Source organism: Botryllus schlosseri, chromosome 16 (assembly GCF_051294905.1).
Source record: "Botryllus schlosseri isolate E-star chromosome 16, Bs_hap1, whole genome shotgun sequence".
NCBI lineage: Eukaryota > Metazoa > Chordata > Ascidiacea > Stolidobranchia > Styelidae > Botryllus > Botryllus schlosseri.
Genome location: NC_137251.1, coordinates 3437890 through 3459449, shown reverse-complemented (window position 1 = coordinate 3459449; position 21560 = coordinate 3437890). Strand labels below are relative to the sequence as shown.

The 21560-nt window shown below is 40.2% G+C and overlaps 3 protein-coding genes and 1 long non-coding RNA gene across 6 annotated transcripts in view; 3 read left to right on the top strand and 1 right to left on the bottom strand.

Annotated features, from left to right (window-relative positions):
* Positions 1-1393, top strand: part of LOC145458606 (uncharacterized) — a 39364-nt gene extending 37971 nt beyond the window's left edge. For both annotated transcript variants that reach the window (XM_080337024.1, XM_080337023.1), the window contains one exon: positions 908-1393. In XM_080337024.1, the coding sequence (XP_080193150.1) occupies positions 908-1067 (160 nt within the window). In that variant the 3' untranslated portion in view covers positions 1068-1393. The remainder of the gene's footprint in view (positions 1-907) is intronic.
* Positions 1-21560, top strand: part of LOC145458607 (S-adenosylmethionine synthase-like) — a 178678-nt gene that overhangs the window by 98421 nt on the left and 58697 nt on the right. The gene's annotated exons all lie outside the window — the stretch shown is intronic.
* Positions 1-21560, bottom strand: part of LOC145458615 (uncharacterized) — a 361279-nt gene that overhangs the window by 338334 nt on the left and 1385 nt on the right. The gene's annotated exons all lie outside the window — the stretch shown is intronic.
* LOC145458605 (uncharacterized) overlaps positions 8509-21560 on the top strand; it is a 42949-nt gene continuing 29897 nt past the window's right edge. Inside the window, exons 1-5 of the mRNA XM_080337022.1 lie at positions 8509-8734; positions 18820-18924; positions 19183-19316; positions 19377-19480; positions 19715-19865. Of these exons, the coding sequence (XP_080193148.1) occupies positions 8617-8734; positions 18820-18924; positions 19183-19316; positions 19377-19480; positions 19715-19865 (612 nt within the window). The 5' untranslated portion in view covers positions 8509-8616. The remainder of the gene's footprint in view (positions 8735-18819; positions 18925-19182; positions 19317-19376; positions 19481-19714; positions 19866-21560) is intronic.

The following is a 21560-nucleotide window of genomic DNA, read 5'->3' as shown; positions in this document are numbered from 1 at the left end:
GATGGCTCTAAATATCTGCAATGATATTTCGTGTAAATAATTCGACGATCTCGTTATGAATGATCATTCCTTGTAAGCAAACGTCAATGGAGCCGTAAAGTATTTATGGGCTGAATCTGAAAAATAAATATGTTTTTTTTGTATGTTATTGTAACTTTAGCTTGAACTAATAATGAAATGTAAGATGCAACATTCCATCAAACTCAAACGTAACAATGCTAATTTCGGTTTCCTTGCCGGCAAACAAAAATGTCCTCTTTTTGGTCTCTGAAATATGGTAGGACTAGCTAAATAACGTATTGCGCGATTCACGTAATATCCTCTTCATGCCTGGAATTCTATACTTACGAGAAAAACATGGTCATCAACAAAGTACTGTGTCTAATTACTGAAGCGACCTTTTTAAAATTCTGTTACTTACGGAGCATTTGGACGATCACGTTCGTGACTGCATGTTGAAGAAAACCTCCGCGCTTGCAAGGGCCAGCAAAGTTTGTTTAACTAGTTTCTGTAAATTTTCTGTATTCTCAGGTGGGGCGTAGGTTACCCATATGAAAATAAGGAAAGGTAATGAGACTAAATCGCGCAAAGAGCAAGCGATATTCCCTAGTCGATCCAATATATTGAATCTGTTTCAAAATACACTAGTTTATGTTGATTTTACGAACTAATTTCAGGCCTAATTCGATATTGGGCTGCCTAATTCGGATTTGAGGGTACGGTGGCATCATCCGAAACTTATAAAGTTCATTTTGATTTGCATCGACATAACGTTCATGTACGATACATTTTAACACACATCACATAGCAATGTAATATCATTATGTGGAAATGAGTAGCCGATACTATGCTGACACTTGATGCAGCATGAATATTTTGCATAATAAAAGCTATAATTATTTCACAGGAAAAAATCAATATCGATTGATGGCAAGGGCCTCCTGCACTTGAAAGATCTGAAATCGACCGCTCCAGAATTCTACCACCAATATATATACAAGGAACTGGGAATGACTGAAATCACTGACATCAGTAATCTTGGCGAGGCTTTAGATGCATTGCACTGATTATATATACATGAGGTTCAAAGTGAGCTGACAAACTGTTCCGTCCTTGGTACAAGAACTTTTGTGCTTCGTGATAGGGTGTAGCTGAAAATAATTTTCGTGTAAAGACTGTATATGGTGTTCGGGTACAATGAATTATTATTATTGGTACAACACAGTGGCGTTTATCGCCTTTCTCAGGCTATGAGCACCACGACACGAATTTTGATAATGTCCATAGCGTCTTTGCTTTTTCGTAATCTTGGGTACGACTTTTCATTCTTTTCTCCCAGTCAATCTCGCAGCATCTCTCGCTATCATGCGTCAATCGTGGTCTCTGCAGCTGACTTGTAGCAAGGCTCACTTTCAGTCTGGGCTTCTTCAATGCACCACCGTAGTAGTGAGGTCGGCGATGAAGAGCCTGGGAAGGTAGAATGACTTGATGTAAAGCACGCTATTGTGGACTAAAGACAGCAGTGAATCTAAGAAGCTTCCTCATCATAGACACGGCAAACGTTAGTAGGCCTACTTTTAGGGAGCAGAAATGTGCAAATATGTTACCAGGTCCGATCGATACTGCGGTATAATCATTTATTTATTGAAAGAATAAATGAAAGAGATTACCCAGTCAAACCTACGACTGAGAGACTTTCAAGGCTCACTGTAATCAGATTGCCTTGTCTCGATCTGGGAATTTATGATCCGTTGCTTCCATTGGCGTAGCCAGGAGGGGGCGAAAGGGGCCATGGCCCCTCCCAAATTTTTCTTAAATTAATGTAAGGCGGAGTAATTTTGAGCAGATGTATTCAACTTGAAAAGTTTCTTTGCGCTTCGAACGATATATACTTTCAGTAGTTTTTTGTTGAGTAGCCTATCCGTCTCTCGCTTTATCAAATCTCGTCAAAAAGACACTTCATGGCAGATAAGTTTTAGCCAACACGAAGTGTGATCCCAAAAAGATTGCTGGCGATAAAACCTTGGCCGAAGAACGTGTGGAATGGCCTTGTCCTTGCAACCGCTTTTGTCAGCTCTACCGGTAAATCCGATAATGAAAACTATATTATCAAGCCTATATACATTATCGTACAGTACGTATCATAGTGGTTCTATTCTCGCAACACCTTCATTCGTAAACAATGGAGTTGGCAAGAATGCGATCAGTAGCAGGGTTGCAATGACTCGAGTCATGACTAGGGCTGGGCACAAAGATTCGAGTACTCGAATCTGAATCGAGTATTAATTTTAATGATTCGAGTCGATTTTTTCGAGTACTGAAATTATACGTTCCTCGCCACTGAAACGTAATTTGTCAACGAGAATTATAATTCCGATACTAATTTCCACCGTGGATGCCTTGAAACCTTGATTAGACGTATCGCAGCATACGAAACATATAGTACAAGCTACTAACGTTACAGAAAATAACACGTTTCCAAAATTATGATCATCCCCCAACATTGTCACAAAGGGCAAAGAAGTCCATATGGTTGAAAAATACCGGAGTATCTGTAATGTGACGTAATACAGGCATCATATACTTTGTGGTAGCATAAAAAGTGCTCAGTTGATCTTTGACATATGACATTCTGTTATGACGTCATAATGACTGATACTCGAATACTCGATTCGACTCGAAGCATATTACGTGATTCAGAATCGAATCACTCAGGTACTCGATTTTGCCCAGCCCTAGTCATGACTCCACAGGAGTCACGGTTTTTGGTGACTCGACTTGAATCGGTTCATTTTTTCAAATGCGCCAAGATGACTCGACTCGACTCGAGTCAATTTGTGTATTGATTCGACTTGTAGGGGAGATGTGGTGCCCATGGATCAAAAATTGCAAATGATATCTGGCCCTAAAATCTCTAGCCTGAACTAGCAGATGTTTTGCAGACTCAACACTTTGATCCAAGCTCTACATGAATATCCCCCTTTTTCAAAAATTTTTATGAACGTTTACAATTTGTTACTCGGACGTATCATCCCCACCCACCCGGTCCCCACCCGGTGGGTCCAAAGGCACACGAACATGGGAGATACGAGACACACGCTGAAAATCTCAAATTTTTCATCTTGTTTTGTTGTGTACTATAATCTAAGCTACAGCAAGCCAATGAAGAATGTTTCGTCGCCACCTTCAAGAATAAAATAGATCATATTAACTCAAATGTTGGCGTAATGTCACGTTTACACCCAAACTTACAAAATTATTGGCACATAGGGTTATTACCCGAAAATCGACATTTTGACATTCAAATACCTCGTTATAGGGATAAAACATCACATGTAACTATGATTTGAAGCCTCTATATATGTAAGTGTGTTTCTGTTGGTACGTGATTAGTTGGTCCAATTATTTCGCTTGAATTGGCTCTGGTACCATAACTCCCACACCCAATAAATATTGTAATTGAATTGAAAATAGTCCACTCGATGATGGTATTGAATTAAAAAATATGTGGCATTATATGCCCTGATACGAGCCATACACTTCAAATTAAAAATTGTGGTGGTTTGGAAGTGTGGAAGGTGATATAAAAAAATGTATACGTCGATCGAAATTTATTTTACACCCCCCAAAACATAAATTAGCTGTCACAGACCCCATGACCAGGCCGTGTTATTTTTGGCATATGCCAAAACTGCCAAAAATAACTTATTTTTGGCATTTTTCGATTTTTAGTTTTGGCATCGTCCTCTAAATAGATACTTTCATCCTCGAATTAGTCACAAAAACGCTTTATTTGGGCTAGTTTGACAAAAGACACCACAAAATGTGCAGCATCCACTTATAATCAGTGCCAACAAACAATAAGAAGAAGAAAAAACCTAACGATTTCATAGGTTAATAATATCAAACGAAACCACAAAATGTGCAGTATCCATCGGAATCGGTGCAAATAAGCAAAAAAAAAACCTAACAAACACGCTCGACAGCTGATTGTTACAGCTATTGAATAGACTTAAATCGTTTGCACTGTAACAGTGCTTCCAAACTCAGGTCAGCTAAGTTTCTCCTAAATTCATTTCTCGCCCAGAGAATCTGGGAAATATCGGCTTCAACAGTAGCCATTGAGGGAAAGAATGTTGCCAGTCATCCACAAAAGGTTTTCAGAGCTTCAAAATCTTTGGAGGGCCGAACCGGCTTCCATGCATCATGAAAAGAGATCACTTCGCCAGTGCCATCGATCTCGTCGCGGAAAGAATTGTCTTCCCGATCCTTTCCAGGAGTTACCTGTGTTGTCTCTCAACACATTCTATTTAGCAGCCCGACTATCATTTCTCCTTCAGTCTACTCATATATTCACTTGAGGTGGCTTTAATATTACAAACTCTTGTAAAGGTTAGCTTGTTTAAGAACATTGACGCAACAAGACTGTCCACCAGGCAAAACGAGACTATTCAGTCTAGGGATGGTGTGAACCTCTGAAAGGTTCTGGTTCGTGTGAACGCGAACCTTTTTGAAAGGTTCTGTGTGAACGCGAACGTGAACCTCGTGACGTCATGTGACGTCATACTGCTAATTCCAACCCTATATTTCAATGAAGTGATAGCCTATCCCTATAGTAATGTACACAATACCTAGCGACGACTCGTGTCACATAATGACACAATGCTGAAGTACATATTGACGTTTTAAACGTCGCTAAATGTATCAACTGAGGCAATCAAATGATATAATATTCCCATAAAATCAATAACTTCCGTCGCTTTGCAAACAATTTCGATGAGGACTTGCCAGGGAATATAAGCTTACGCTTTCACAGTCTAGGCCAGACCGGACAATGTCATATGTATACAACACATGGATATTGAGCAGAGTGCAAAACGGGTTTCTATACTTGCTACCGATATTACCCCATCAACAAGTTATAGAGCAGTAGCCAACACCTTAATTGCACGGATTTGCTTATTATGATACAGTAAACATATGAAGTTCAGATTGACCCGTACGCCTGCTAGATTTTTACATCAGAAAACGATATCAATCTCACTGATTGGTTAAATAAGCATCATTCGTTGACTACATGTAGCCAGTAGCGTATTCACAAACGGAAAGCTAGATATTTCGAGCAAACTTTTGTAACAAGGCAAGTAAAATTTTTGAGATTGTCAAGGTACATGCTCGAATTGCTCGTCTAGTGTTGATTGTTTGTGCTGCCAGCGCCATGCATAGAGTGGTTCGCAGTTGAAATGCAATAAATGTGAACCAAAGATGTTATAATGAAGTGAAAATTGTAACATAAGAAAAAGGTTCACAGTGCAGAACCTACCAAGGTTCTGTTGTGAACTCGAACCTCAAATTTTCCGAGGTTCACACACAGAACGCGAACGTGAACCTCACGTTCACACCATCCCTACTATTCACCTCATAAATAGCCAGACAGTTTGTTGCGTCACAATGATCAACTCGATCACAATGCAAAAATCGTGGTTGATTTTGGGGGTTCCATGAGCAGAATATAATTTATATTTTAATAATCAGTACTGCGGCAGCTTCTCATTGATACCCGTTGTATCAAATTTAGCGCTCGACAACCCGGTCAAAAATGGTCGTAAAATTGCCTTTGGACAAATGGAAAGTTTGACGTAAACCAAATGCAGTCAGCCGTTCAATCTCGGTGTGCCCACACCATTTATGACACCATGCTTTCACCCCTAATGGGTGGGCTGGACGCAGATTAAGAAACCTGCCTTTCACAAACGCTCTTCTCGCTTGTAACGCGGTCCTGTTAACACAGCACTATGAACGAAATACACTATTTGGCAGGCCGTGTTATTTTTCGCATATGCCAAAAATTGCTTATTTTTGGCATTTTCAAATTTTTATTTTTTGCAGTTTTGGCATCTGGCTCCTGAAATGCCAAAAATAACACGGCCTGCCCATAACTCACGCAGGTCGAAGTTTTATTTTGCACGCGAGGAAAGATTCTGCCAGCCTGCAATTGTAGATAAACTCGCGTACTGTAATCATTGGATTATAACAGAGAATTTTTCAAGTATATTCGGCCCCACTGTCTCATCGGTACCACATCTCCCCTACTCGAGTTATCGTGCCAATATAGACATTTCATTTTAACTTCGGAGAACAGTAAAGAAACCACATTATTGATATTTCGTCTATCAGTCCTGATACTTGGAAGAGGGCCAGAAACTGTTAGGACTGAGAAAAGTTACCATAATATGAATGCGAGCCATTCTATATCACTCGAGCAGAGTTGAAAAATGGGTTGAACCGAGTTGAACTCAAAACGGTTGAGTACAGTTGTAAACCTCAGAAACATGGCTCTAACGGCGATGTGAAGTTAGTATATTTCTATGCTTCCTGGCTATAATGTTTCAGTCATGATCTGGAAGTAGCCCTGCATATGCGTTGTGAAGAATACAAGAGATTTACCCTCATATGCGGACATTGGAATTAACTTCAATATTATTGAATCGCCAGTTTGCTTTTTCTGGAAGCTGGAAACCTTCTTTGTCAGAAGAGACACAGCAATGCGACCACAGACATTTGAATGATATTTTTGTTTAACTACTATATCTATCATGTAGCCTGTACATAAGGGTTTCATATCACGCTTTCACTTCTGTGAATAACTACTTTTTGATCTATTTTCCATAAGAATCTGAACTCTGTGTGCGGATTTTTTGCCTTCTCGGAATTGGGTGTCAATTCCAGCGATTTTGTTCTTGCTGGTGACTAAAGTGTGAAAATTAGGGATGGTATGAACCTGAGGTTCACGTTCGCGTTCTGTGTGTGAACCTCGAAAATTTAAAGGTTCGCGTTCACAACAGAACCTTGGTAGGTTCTGCACTGTGAACCTTTTTCATATATTACAATTTTACTTCATTATGAGATCTTCGGTTCAAATTTATTGCATTTTAACCGCGGGCCACTCTATGCATGGGGCTGGCAGCATAAAAAATCAACACAAAACGAGCATGCACCTTGACATTCTCACTACACTACATGTAGTCAGCGAATGATGCATATTCTACCAATCAATAAGATTGATATCATTTATTTTATGTAACAAATCTATAGCGGGCGTACGGCGTCAATCTTGACTCCATATGTTTACTGTATCATTAAAACCAAATCAGTGCGACTGAGGTGTTGGCTACAGCAGTGTTGGGATGACTCGAGTCAACTTTTTCGTATGACTTGACTTGACTCGAGTCACTTTGCAAAAATGACTTGACTTGACTTGACTCGACGCTTCAAAAATGTGGATTGACTCGTGACTCGGAGCAAAATTTTCGAGTCAATTTCAAGTCATCAATAAGCAAACTGTGTCGACTAAATCCTTGTATCATGTCTACGTTCAGATTATTCGCGATACGGCGCTGACACTTGTGAGAGCAACTAGGCCATGGAATGGGTTCAGTTTTCCATGAACTAGGCATTCACTTATTGTACATTTCACTGGTCCTCCATTGTTACATCGCAAATAAATTGACCGCAAACGAAATGATCACGGTTTACGTTGTCGTAGTAGTAGTAGAGTAATAGAAACGTATCTCTGTTTCTTAGTCGACTCAGCGCTTACATTGGGAAGTGCTCACCTCACAGTGCAGAACCTACCAAGGTTCGTTAGTGAACGTGAACCTCACGTTCACACCATTCCTAATTGATAATTCCATCAATTAAAAAAGTAAAGGAAAATCTAATTCAACTCAAATATTGCACTTTTAGATGTTATATTTTTACTGTATAGTAGTTCATCAAGAACACCAAAGGACATAGAAAATAACAATAAACAAATTGTATAGCAATAGCATCTGTGTGCAAATGATTTTCATTTTAATCTTGGGAAATAATACAAAGTTATTATTCTCATATATTGGAAAAGTTCAAATAATTATTATCATAATAATCCATACGTATATATGTGCGCGTTGGTGATAACAAAATCTCGTTCGAATAAATTAGTATGTGTTAATATTCAGTATCCTTGAGATGACCTCCGAAATATCCACAGTTCCTTTGTGTAACCGTACCTCCCAAATTGAACAATGGATATCGTATTCTCGAATATCGAATTTGGTCAATGCGCTTTGTCAAACATTCATTTCTCAAATTACCGAAACAGATATTTTCAAGGTGGCGGCTCGGTCGCTTAGCGATAATGTATCATCAAATAAATTGAAAAATAAATTTCCATAATTTGAAAACGTTTTTGCTGAAAAACATCAAAACAACCTACAAATAAAGTCGCGTTGAAGGCTGCGAACATGATGTAAATAGATACTATCAGGCGTTAATTTGTAGCGTCCTTGAGATGAGCATCGAAGCGAGCCACAATTAATTCCATTGTACAGACGTACCTCCTAACATGAACGGTGGCTATCGTATTCTCACGTATTGAAATTCAGCTATACGTTTTGTCAATAACCACTTCCTCAAATTTCGATATTTATTCAACTTTGAGACGTCAATCTCAGGAGACAACGAATATAATATGCATGTCCTACGTGTGTCATTGTCTTGTCGAATCGCATAGTCTCAGTACTAGATCATTCCGTATTCTCGACTTTCACTGTCCTGACACGGTCACGGAATGAGATGGGCTCATCCCCAAGCAGAAGCACGGTTGATATCGCAACTCCGAATCGCAGTCGCGTAACGTTGATTGGCTCTTCGCAACGGAATGAGGCGACGAGCTCAGAAAGATCTAAGAGAGGTACGACTATGACAATTTGACTAGCCTATCTTCAGTCGATGAATAGTGGATTGATGTAAGACTGTAGACCAGTGGTTCCCAATGCGGGCGATATATTGCAGCCCTTGCGATGTGTTGACCCTTAATATTGAACCAGACTCTCCAAGCACTCTCACACCTAGGAGAAGTATGGCCGTCAGGCCTTCATGCTCCGACACGGGATCTCGTCAGCTTGACTGGCCAAGTATCCCAGGCACAAGTATGGTAGCGGCGGGACAAGCCTCCACAGACGCCCCCAGCCAAAGCCTGCTTGTGCCAGCTCTTTGGAGCCAACAGGGCTGGGTTTTTTCGCCGGGCACTCCGGTTTTTTCCCGAAAAACCCCTGTTGGTCGCACCGTATACCCGAAGAGAACTCAGAAGAAGAAAAAAAGACGAACCGAAGTAACGGGTTCTTCGTGTCCTTTCGACACTTAGCAACCCTATACCATCGGGGAGTGCCTACAGCTGGGTGGAATATCTCAGCTGTAGTCACCCCCACGGGGGGAGGTTGGCTGTGGCCCCTCCAGACCCCTAAAAAAAAAAAAAAAAAAAAAAGATGACTGAACAGGAAGTGAACTTTTATGCTCATGTTTGTGGTCAAGATTTCGAAATGCAGCTACAAATTTTCGGACCAACTGTTCGTAATTGGGTGCTTTGTGATCATCTAAAAGGTTTTATTTACTACATCTTAGGAGAAATTACACGTAGTAAACTCCTTCCCAATGTGAAATTGCAATCTTTCATTCCAATTCGAATACACCAGATACCATATTTAAGCTTCTCGTTTGTTAGGGTTACTAGGTATACCCACTTTGCTGACTCAGCGGAAAAATTATCCATTTACCAGTCAAGAGAAATGAGACGCATTTGAGTACTGCAGTTAAGCTTTTCAAGTACAAATTTTATAGTTTTATACTCCTCTTTAATCTTGGTAGAATGACCAATTGACACAGAAGTTGTGCAAAAGTACAATTTTTAGGCTTCACAAACTGCTTTTTCGACAAACAAATATTTCGCATCATGTCATCTTAATATTGATAGAACGCCATGAGGGTTCTTCATAGTTAATTATCTATTTAAACGCAGTATAAAATTAGAAAAAACTACGATTTTCTTAATAGCAAGTGAAATATTTAAGGGTAAATACGGTAATTTTGGGCTTTTTTAGGGGTATGAATATCTTCTGACAAAGAGCCAATTCGAAAAAAACTAATGTGATATTCGTAATCAGCAACCTCAAAAACCCCAGATACGGCTCTCAGATGTTCTGCCCGAAAAAAATTCATTTTGTTGACCAGTGTAATAATTACTTTGTTGAACAGTGTTGTTATTTCGCGACTTCCGGTAAAGTTTGACGCTGCTTGAAATATATTGGAATCGCTCACATGTATCCCTACAAGACCCAGCTAAAAGAAACCTTATTTTTAGAAACACACGTGGTTTCAAATTGGGGTGCTTGGTCGGATCTCGAATTCCAAAGACAGGACTATTCGATCCCGACCGATTCGGCGTCCTGGCATAACAATATCAAAGGTGTCCACCAAGAGTCAATACCGATAAACAATACGTGTTATGTGTTTTTGGCGTCATCGGTTGACGAAATAAATCCCCCCCTCCCTCAAGGTCTGATCACCACCGATTTTGTGGCAGTGCACTCCACGTAGCCGCATGCTATCCGAAACGTCATGCCCAGGCACGGCAAATATTAGCGCTGAATGTATTCATCTAATAATCCCTTACCCGCAGGTTGTAAATCCCTAAACCAGGGGTTACCAAACTAGGGGTCGCGACCCCAATGCGTTTGCCTGTTCTCTGGGGTCGCGAAGATGAAAATTAAATAACAATGACTATTACAAGAATGCCAATTAAGCGGATGCTATCGGCGGCTCATTTTCGGATATTTTAGCTCATTTTATAAAATAGATGAAAACACGACCTCTGAGGAATGCGAACCCTGTGTGGTGAGTCGAAGCGTCATTCTAAAGTGCCACCTACTATAACTTACGGACGTCAATCACTTTAAAGATTTAAGTGTCAGGAGCGTAATAAAAATCCATCCACGAGGAAAACTACAAGTTACTGTAAGTGCTATGTGTTAACGCATACCCGTAATACACACGCTCGGCGCCGAATAACTTATAGATCAGACCTCGGCAAAGTGCGGCCCGTGAAAGGTTGCTTGAAATTGAAAATATAAAACCAACTTTTTAATGTTGCTGCGCGGGCTAAAACCACAGGATGTTTAAACTGAACCGGAAATTCGTTTACTATCAAATCTGTTAATTAACATGCCGCGATTAATCACCCTCTACGTACCTCACGTGCCTAATCCAGATTCAAGATAAAGTCAATGTAGCAAATTATGCCGTCACATTTGAAGTCACAGGAATTCACGAAACCTTCTTTGTTGCCCTTGTCACGTTTCGCATTACACGGTCTGTGTTTCAAATTGTTACGTGATGCGTTTCCAGATCATCCCTAATTCGTAAAACAACTCATTCAGTGACCGAGATTTCTATAAGTATATCACCCCCCATAAAGGATGTCAAAAAAAAGCCGAAAGTCGAAATTCAAAGAATGTTCGGAGGAATGAATATTTGTTTATCACCCGTCTTTTCAGTAGTTTGAGCCAAGAACGTTGCCGTGTTTAAAGAGTATAATTTGAGTCGGTTCTACGACAAAAACACGAAGACATACACTCGATCAAGGGAAGGCGAATTTCGGAATTATTGCAAGCTTTGATCAACAACAAGGCCATTTCGGCAAGCTACACACTTTTTGGAAACCAGCTACTAAAACGAGAAGCTTGATAGTATCCCCGGGATCGTAACGACCGCTCCCCAAACCCCCAATGGCTGGGCGTGCTCGAAGGGCGCTCAAAATTAGTTCGTGAATGAACATAGATTATAAAGTATTTCTTTGACAATTTATGCAACTTCCTTCAAATTTTACTCGCGCTATGGGCGATTTAGAGAACAATGGTCGTTAGAATTGGGCATTTCGGCGTCAGCCACGGCGTACCAAGATATATGAAGTTTAGGCCAACACGAGATTCCGAGAAGGCACTGCAATTGCAACTGCTGATCAAATTAAATAAGTAAATGGGAAGAGCTAGGGGTAGGGCACAATGATTCGAGTAATTTAATGAGTCGAGTCGAGTAGCAGAAGACGACTTTTTCGAGTACTAAAAATATACGCTCCTCGCTACTGAAAGTTATTTTATCAACGAGAATTATGGTTTCGATATCATTTTCCATTGTGGAAGCCTTGAAATCTTAATCGGGCGTATCGCAGCATACAAAACATATAGTACAAAGCTACGACCGTTGCTGGAAAAACATTTCCAAAGTCATGATCCTCCCACAACATTGTCACAAAGTGCAATGAAATCGGCAGGGTCGAAGAAGTACCAAAGTATCTGTAATGTGATGGCGATGGATAACAGGCATTATATTCTTTGCAGTGGCACAAAAGGTACATAATTATACTTTGACATATTACATTTTGTTTTGACGTCGTAATGTGTGTAATACTCGAATACTCGACTCGAAGCATAACGCAAGATTCAGATTCGAATCACTCAGGTACTCGATTTTGCCCGCCCTAAAAATAGCTCGACAGCGAGAAAACCTTGGCGAAAAAGACTGCCCTTATGTTGACCGAAAATCACGATGTCCAATTGTCCATAAGTAATATTTGCCACTGGAGAAATGCCAATGGGGAATCGTGAGTGTCTTTTAGTTTAGTTCGCTTTGGCGATTTCAATATCTTTTCACATAGCAGACGGGAGGTCACGAAATAACAACATGTAACGAAGTTATTATCCCAGCGGGCACAAAAAAATGTTACGTCACAATTGAAAATTCTTGACGCACTGGTATGGAATTCGCAGTGTGCGCCGTATTTTCTCTGCTCACTTGTGTAGGCGATGGAGCCAAACATGATCACTATAGCAGTACATACATACATTGAAACCTTCAATGATTATTGGTATTTTTTATCGATGCTTATGACTAGATTTTGAACATTTTTACTCCCAAAATCAAGCAATTTTCAAATTTATTGTTGGAAGATAAAGCGCGAAAGGAGACGTAATGCACACGTGAGACACAGACGGGTCAAGCATCACATGTGATAGGGCTACTCATCGAAAATAACTTAGAATTCATAATCACTGATACTGAACGAATTTTTATGTCACACGGATTCCTAATATCTAAAGCTTGATCGACTTCTCCATTATTCAGCTAGCTTACAGGGGTTCTTAAACTTTTAAGAGTGCAACAAAAATCTGGGTTTTATTTCATCTCGCGACCCAAGCCTCATGCATCGACATGAATGCATTTTTTATGTCAGTATGCCACGAAATTACTGGCGTGTATGAAATAGAGAATGTGCCTATACAACCAGTGGTACGCAATAGGGATGGTGTGAACGTGAGGTTCACGTTCGCGTTCTGTGTGTGAACCTCGGAAATTTAGAGGTTCGCGTTCACAACAGAACCTTGGTAGGTTCTGCACTGTGAACCTTTTTCATATATTACAATTTTCACTTCATTACAACATCGTTGGTTCAAATTTATTGCATTTCAACTGCAGGCCACTCTATACATGGCGCCATAGGCATAAAAAAATCAACACTAAACGAGCATGTACCTTGACAATCTCAAAAGTTTTACTTGGTTTGTTGCAACAGTTTGCTCGAAATATCCAACTTTCCGTTTGTAAATATTTATTGACTCTCTAACTAATCAATCTAGCAGGCGTATCGGGTCAATCTTGACTTCATATGTTTACTGGATCATTAAAACCAAATCGGTGCGATTGAGGTGTTGGCTACTGCTGTATAACTTGTTAACGGGGTAATATCGGTAGCAAGTATAGAAACCCGTTTCACACTCGCCTCAATATCAATGTAGCAATACTCAGACGTCGAATAAATTTTCCGACCTGTCATACGAAAAATGTGACTCGAGTCTGACTTGAGTCAAGTCATGACTCGAGTCATCCCAAAACTGCTACAAGGCTATATCTGCATCTTCCTTGCCCGACGGCATATGCACATCATTTACTCACGGTACGCATATACGCAGATCGTGTGTATGTATATCATGAGTCGGTGTATATGCCGCAAGAACATCAAGGACAAAAATAAACTGTGTCCCTTGCTTCCTTTATATTCCCTGGTAAGTCCTCGTCAAAATTGTTGGCAAAGCGACGGAAGATATTGATTTTATGAGATTATTATATCATTTGATTGCCCAAGTTGATACATTTGGTGACGTTTAAAACGTCGATATGTATTGCCGCATTATGACGTAATGTTGCCCGAGTCGTCGCTAGGTATCGCTAGGTATCGCTAGGTTGGAATTAGCCATGCGACGTCCCGTGACGTCACGAGGTTCACGTTCGTGTTCACACAGAACCTTTTAAAAAGGTTCGCATTCACACGAACCTGAACCTTTTGGAGGTTCACACCATCCCTAGTACGCAATGCAGTTCCATGAAACATGTGTGACGCACGCGACTTCAAATCGAGGTGCATTATTTTCCTCCGGGGGCAAAATGTGTACTGCACGGCTGAGATTGCAAGGACGAGAGTGTCGAGAGTATTCGGTGCCGACCATTTCGAAGACCGGGCATATCAATATTGAAGTTTTGCGCCAGCCAGCAACGGTTATTTTGGGCCATGGTTTTGTCGCATTTATCCTGCATTTTTATCACCGCATTTTGGCCGCAGCCACATGTAGGCTAAAACCTCATATCTTCTAGTGTCCCGGCGTGGGCGGAAGGGAGGCCTCGAAATACCGTTGCACACCCCTAGACTAAATCATCCCAACGGTGTCCGGCAGCGTTAAGCGATACTAGGGATATTCTGATTTTTCACAATTGCGAATAAAATTGATTCATTTCTGTTATGTTCGTGCATTTTACGTTGGTATCGTTTGTTTCTTATTTGTCTAGGATTAGTAATTACCGCCAATCATTATTTCCTCGTGTGTCGTGCTTTGTATTTATACCCTGTGTTCTGTTGTCTACTGGCCTTTCGTTTAACTGCACTCTGGATCATGTCGCTGCCTAAAGTTATTCTGCTGTATAATATACTGATTCCGTATTGCAACCTCGTCGTATTGAGTTATTGTTCAAACAAGATCAAGAACATAACAATTTCTTTAAATTGTGCCAACTAAAAAAGTCGTGTACGACAGTTATGGGCGCGCTATTTCCTTCCTCTTCTCTCCTCGAGTATTACCCGCTTACGTTAAACATTTCCAGCCAAACCAACATCAGACAAATCTTATCATGACATGAAACCAATTTCGGTAATACCCAAGGTCTGTAAATTTTTATTATCACGCAAGTGTCAGCCGAAAACATCCGGGTTCATTTCATATGAATATACTATTCAATTGTATATTGAAGTTCTGTACCTCCAAGAAGATCTTTAAATTTCACGTCATTGTAGTAAGGACTTTTCTGCGTGTCGCTTGTTGCCTAGGCCCACTGAATACAGTGACCATGTACACTGTACACTGTACAGTACAGGTATACAAAGCAATCACAGGATTTCGCGCGAAGCGTGAAGAAATTTTGTTGTTGCAGGAAATTTAGCAATCGCTTTGGGCGTTCGCGACCAAACTTTATACCCTTCGCGACCCATACTTTAAGCACTCCTGGGCTAAGAAAACGTTGCGCTACACACCTACATTTTAACTTCGATACTAGAAAGCTACTTACCAATCAAGAACATAGACATCTATGGCGTTGTTTTTAATTTGAATATCTAATGATGAATGTCACTTTCAAGGCAGTTCATTTCTCAGCGTAGATCAGGAAGAAAATATGTATTTGAAAACTGCGCTGACATAAAAGCGTCGCCATGTCTGCTATTCTCTATGATCAAAATTTCGAGGCGCGCGATGTCTGGTAGATCGAATTTGCGAATTTTAGGATTTTACAAAGGGGTATACGAGACCCTGACCCTGGATACTCGACTGGCTTGACCTCTCAAAGACATTTTAGACTGTCACGAGAATGATTATTCTGGACGTAATGAAAATTAGCTAACAAGTTGCTGCAACATTGATAAAATTGTTAAAACATTGAAAATTTGTTAAAGTGCCATAAATGACTCGGGAGCCATTGGGTCCCGACCACTGGTACAGAGCAACGGGTCCACTGGGCTATTCCAAACACGGACAACTGAAGTTGGAACCACCACATTCCGAAATCTTATGATATTTAGTGCATGCATAGACGAGCTAATTTCGAACACAACAAACTTTATTCGAGGAAAATTGAACTTCGGAGTCAAACGTTACATCATTTTGAAAATTGCAATTTTCTGCTCATTTCACCTCTGCAGCATTCAGGTTTTATCAATGTAATATTCAAAAAAGTGTAAACAGATGATGGATTACTGTTGAGATTTGGCATTCAGTTTTCTTAGTTGCTAGTCTAATGGTCTATATTCCCAAGTGGTATTGAATGCCATGCGGTGTAGGCTTAAAGGTTAAATTGAGGCGCAACTTCGTCGATGGTCTGAAATCGGTCAAGCGATTCGTTGAACGCTCTCTTATTTGAAATTTCATGTTAGTGGCGTCATATTTTGTGATACAATTGTTGATATACAATGTTCTTTCCAATTCTCTACTAGTTGCTGACGATTAACCCTTACGAGTGTCAGCCGAAAATATTCTGGTTCATTTCAATATGAATATGTATATTGCTGCGATTATGACTTCGATTGCATGCTTTGTAGTAGAAAATCATTTATCACAACTATATGATCTCACTTTCCACGTGACAGCAATAGTATGCAATTATTAGGTGGTACCTAACTGAGTATCCTCTTACTCGAAATCCAGTTGTTTATTGCGCCAACTGTCGAACAAAGAGAAAAGTGGCGCTTCGGAGGGATGCCGCAACGAGTAATAGTTTGTCGAAATGCGTTATTACGCTGATCTAAACCAGTGGTTCCCAAACTTTTTCGACTCACCGCCCCCTTATCAAGCTCTACATTTGCTTATCCCACCCTAAAGGCTTGAGGTCGGTCATCAGCAACGAATTAATTCTACTTCTCCGTGGTACTAAGTAGATTTATCTACTCGTTCCACTTACTCAAGTAGTGTTGTTTGTGTACTACTTCTTCAACTGTTTGTTGCGGCTGAGATTTTTTTAAATGCATACTTCAACTGGTGTAATCCAATGGCTCTCTGACTTTTAGAACGCGACCCAAATCTGAGTCTCATCAACAACTCTCGACCCGAGCTGTGTACACATAAAAATGGATTTCTAATGTTAGCATGTTTCGTTGTATCGGGCTTGTATGGCACAGAGAATATGCAGACAACCAGTTGTATACGCTATCAATATTGTTGCCTTTATGGGCGTACCGATCACTATGGTAGCCAATATACTGGTCTCAGAAAGTACAAAATCCACACAAGAAAGACCGCGCGAACCGCGAAGAAATTTTGCCAAAATTCTGGCGTTTTAAAAAAATAGTCTTGAGTCTACGGACGATTTACACTCGATATAGCCGACGTATACGATATGGAATGGTTGGAACCCTCGAAATAGTCCGCTCAGCAGGTTATTGGTTCGGAATGAATGTTCTGATGATAATGACCGCCGACCGCAAAAATGCTGCATGAGGAGGTTGTCCTGGTTAAGAATATTTTTGGTCTGTATAAGGGGTTGGAAGCCTATTTCGTCAAAGGAGCTATTTTTACCCTATGTTTTCAATTGTCAATACCAATCGATTATGACGTCACAAATGAATATTCCCGACGCCATGGCTAAAAAAAACATATGATAAACAAGAGCCTTGTTTTAAACATGTTTGTTTTAAAATGCAACCCTACGACCCATACGTTGAGAGCCATACTGGTGTAATGTAAAGCAAATTTACCTGGTTGGATCTTTCTTAACTATCGCCATACCAACAGTTATTAAAATATAATTGACTGAACTGAACACTTTCTCCAACCTACCTCTATATATTTTTCGTCTCCCTGTCCCTATATCTCAAAATCGGCCACTTCGATAACTAGCCTACTGTTCTACAGCCTCTTCAAACGCAGATAAAAATATCTCCGACTCGGAACAATCTCGACCAATCTACAATATAAAATGTGCGCTCGTTTTTGTGGTCAAATAGGGCTCACGTCAGGCTGAAATCGGCCTTCGGGTTCGGGCCCTTGGGCCCGAGTGTACTGCTGACGAACCCTTCCAGGAAAACCTATTCACGAACATAGGGTTTTCTAAGCTGTGCTACAGAGTCGACTCCGCTACAGATTATCCGATGAAAACACTGAAATGAAAATTGCCTATAGCAAGATATTGAACCTGAGAAAACATATTGTGCGTCGCGCAAAGAAATCATTCTTCTATGGTATAGTTGAAAGTTTTGTTATTACGTTATTTAATTAATTACGTACCCCGCATTAATCCAATTCATGCGACCAACAGCGTCAAAAGGTTTCCCACGCCTGTTCTAATCTACACCTTTCTTGAGCAATAATCATAATCATATGCCAGAGACCACCTGAGCGGACAAACGTGAAAGGGCGCAGCATGGAAACACGGTATGAACACAAGATGAAAGTGCACAGGGACATGACAATTTTGCAGTGATACCAACGTAACAGTCCTCTTAGCAATTACGTATAGATCGATAAAAATCTGTTGGCTACCTATATTTCCGAAAGGGGTAGGTCTACTGTCCACCCCAGACCCAGTCTGCGAACTACTCACCCGAGTTCTTTTCAGACCATGTCTTTCTAGTTTTACTTGAGCTTAATTTGACTTGACATGGAATTTCTATACTCGAACTCGTAATCTGATGGAAATTTACCATCTACGACAGGAAATCTGCTTTTACTCGAGTATAAGTGCTGACGTCATTGGCCACCTTTGCAAATCTGTTACGTTGATATTGCAGCACCGTACACGACGATAATTCGATACCAATCCTACGTGTCCTCACTTGAATTACTAATACTGCAGTGGACCGGACAATCCGTATACACGTACCAGTGATACTTTAATTCACATTTTATTCAGGTAAATCGTTTGCCCTGTCAATCCCTTCGGCAAAAATGCTTGCTATGGCGAAAGCGCAAGGAGCAAGAAGGAGACGAATATTTGCTGAATATCCAGAACAAGCAGGTATACAGATGTGAGATGTTTGGAACAAAAAATTGTCAATTTTTCCTTATTCAACTTGAGGAATTCGTGGATGTGATTGCTTTTTAACATCGAAAATCTCCCATTCAATTCCGTAAATCATTCTCAAAATAGCTTCTCTGCGTTTAATATTAATATTATCATAAAATGTGGTAGAATGCGATTACTCACGTAAACGGTATTGCAACTTGATCTCTTTTAATCTCATGTTGTAACCTGACCGAGAATCCGAATGTTTAGTTTCCTTAGTAACAACGATCATGAATCAACTGAACGAAAATTTGGAAGAGGACACTGAAGACAATGTAATGTCGGCTTCCAGCAAGGAGAGTCTGGAGAGATTATACGCGCTATTTTTCGAGCATCGGCAGACGGTTGAAACCGCAACAATTGCTCCTGGTAACATGTAGATAATTGACGTTCTCGTGTCGCAGGAGCACAGGAAAATTTTGGGAGATGAAATCGCTGCAAACAAGGGCGGAAAAATATTCACGAAGTACATGAAATCTCTATCGCCCAGGAACAGTGAAAATTCAGAGTGAGTTATTTTACAGTAAGGATCCTATGACCGACGTTTAACTCAATCAGCTCGTCCTATAAATGCTGTTAAGCAATTTTCCTAAGAACATTTAGTATTTGCGGGGTTCAACCCGGGAAAAGTTGAAATCTAGAAAATTTTCTACGTTGGGCTCAATATTTCAATAAATAGTATGCAAGCAAAATATTCGCTGTGGGTTGTGCGCTATTGTGTTGAATCATATGGGTGCTACAGGTATAGGAAGGAATGTGTCAGAATACTGAAATCGAATTGCTGGAATTACTGCGACGTGAGCGACGATTTCGCCTTAGCACTTGGACGATCAGGGTGCTTCCGAATACTTGTGGATGATATCAAGAGAAATATGGACGATCTCAGCAACAACGTACGCGATGAGTGAATCATCCAGCTGAGTAATTCATAATCCTTTTGCGACACACCCCTGTTGACGATAGACCGAAAATGTGTGTCCCCCCTTTGCGCTAAGTGATTTCGGTTTCTTTCATTAACCTTGCGTGCTGACTTAGAACCAGTCCTTTGCAGCCGCGGGTCAATAACAACTTTCCGGTCTGTCCGCCAACTATATTTCAAGTTTATTGTATAAATGAAAGAGGTTGGAGGTTTAGACAATAATTAAAGCTATAGAACACCAATGATTTAACGGATTCACAAATTAGAACGTAATTTAGAACGCTGCAAATGTTGTACCCAACTGTTTAAAAGTAGCTTATAAAACTGGTTCAAGATCAGAGATATGTGGAAGCCCAGCAGACTTTTTAAACAAACGTTGATGAAATTCAATGGTACAATGTAGTGGAATTTGATAGCATAATGTAATCTAGCAAACAGGAAGTCGCATTTCTTTCAAAATAATCCCACCAAAATCGAGTTTTCGAGTCGGATTCGAGTAGCAAATTTTCGTAGACTCGATTCGAGTCATTTTCTTAAAAATGTATAATGACTCGACTCGACTTGAGTCAGTTTGTGTGTTTACTCTAATACTGGAGTAATCCATATGACTTGATCGAATCACATGACTTGTTTCAAGTCTCTTGTATCAGGACTGATGCTTGAAAAATAGGCCTGGAAACTCTTTGATCCATTTGAATAATCAATAATCGTATTAAAAGTGAGAACAATAGGTCTTCGATATCACCCACGACTTTCAGTAAAGTCAGTTGAACCTGACTTGAACTCAATAATGAACAGTGAACACTATGACTTGAACTAGGACTTTAGTCTTTTCTCGCTTATACTTGGTCTTGAACTTGACCCGGTGGTCAGTTGAAAATGACTTGGCTTACTCTAGTCAAAATTATAAAGTAAAATTGTCTTGTGACTCGGATCCTCGGGACTTTGTTATCACCCGGTTTAAACTGGATTACGCATTGCAAAACTTCAGTAGAACGTGACAGGTGTAATAGGGATGGTGTGAACGTGAGGTTCACGTTCGCGTTCTTTGTGCGAACCTCAAAAATTTGAAGATTAACGTTCACGAACGAACTTTGGTAGGTTCTGCACTGTGGAACATTTTGATATATTACAATTTTTCGCGTCATTATCACGGTCTTGGTTAAAATTCTTTGCATCTCAACTTCGGACCACTCTATTCATGATCCTGGCAGCATAACAAAATCAACACTGAACGAGGATGCACCTTGCCAATCTCAAAAATTGTACTTCCTTTGTTGCAAAAGTTCGCGCGAAATATCACCTTTCCGTTTGTGAATATTTACTCACTTTCTGCTGTGAGCTTGACCCGCAATCACACAACATCAAGGACAAAATACACTATACATGTAGGTTGTTATCGAATGATGATTATTCAACTAATCAATGAAATTGTCTTAAAGAATACATCGTTGTCTAATGTAAAAAAGCGTACGGGATGCATCTGGATTTGATATGTTTATTGTATCATAATAAACAAATCCATGCGATTGGGGTGTTGGCTACTGTATAACTTGCTTATGAGGCAATATCGGTAGCAAGTATAGAAACACATTGTACACTCTGCTCAATCAATGTAGCAATTGTCTGACGACGAATACATTGCCCGGTCTCGCCTATAACGTCAAGG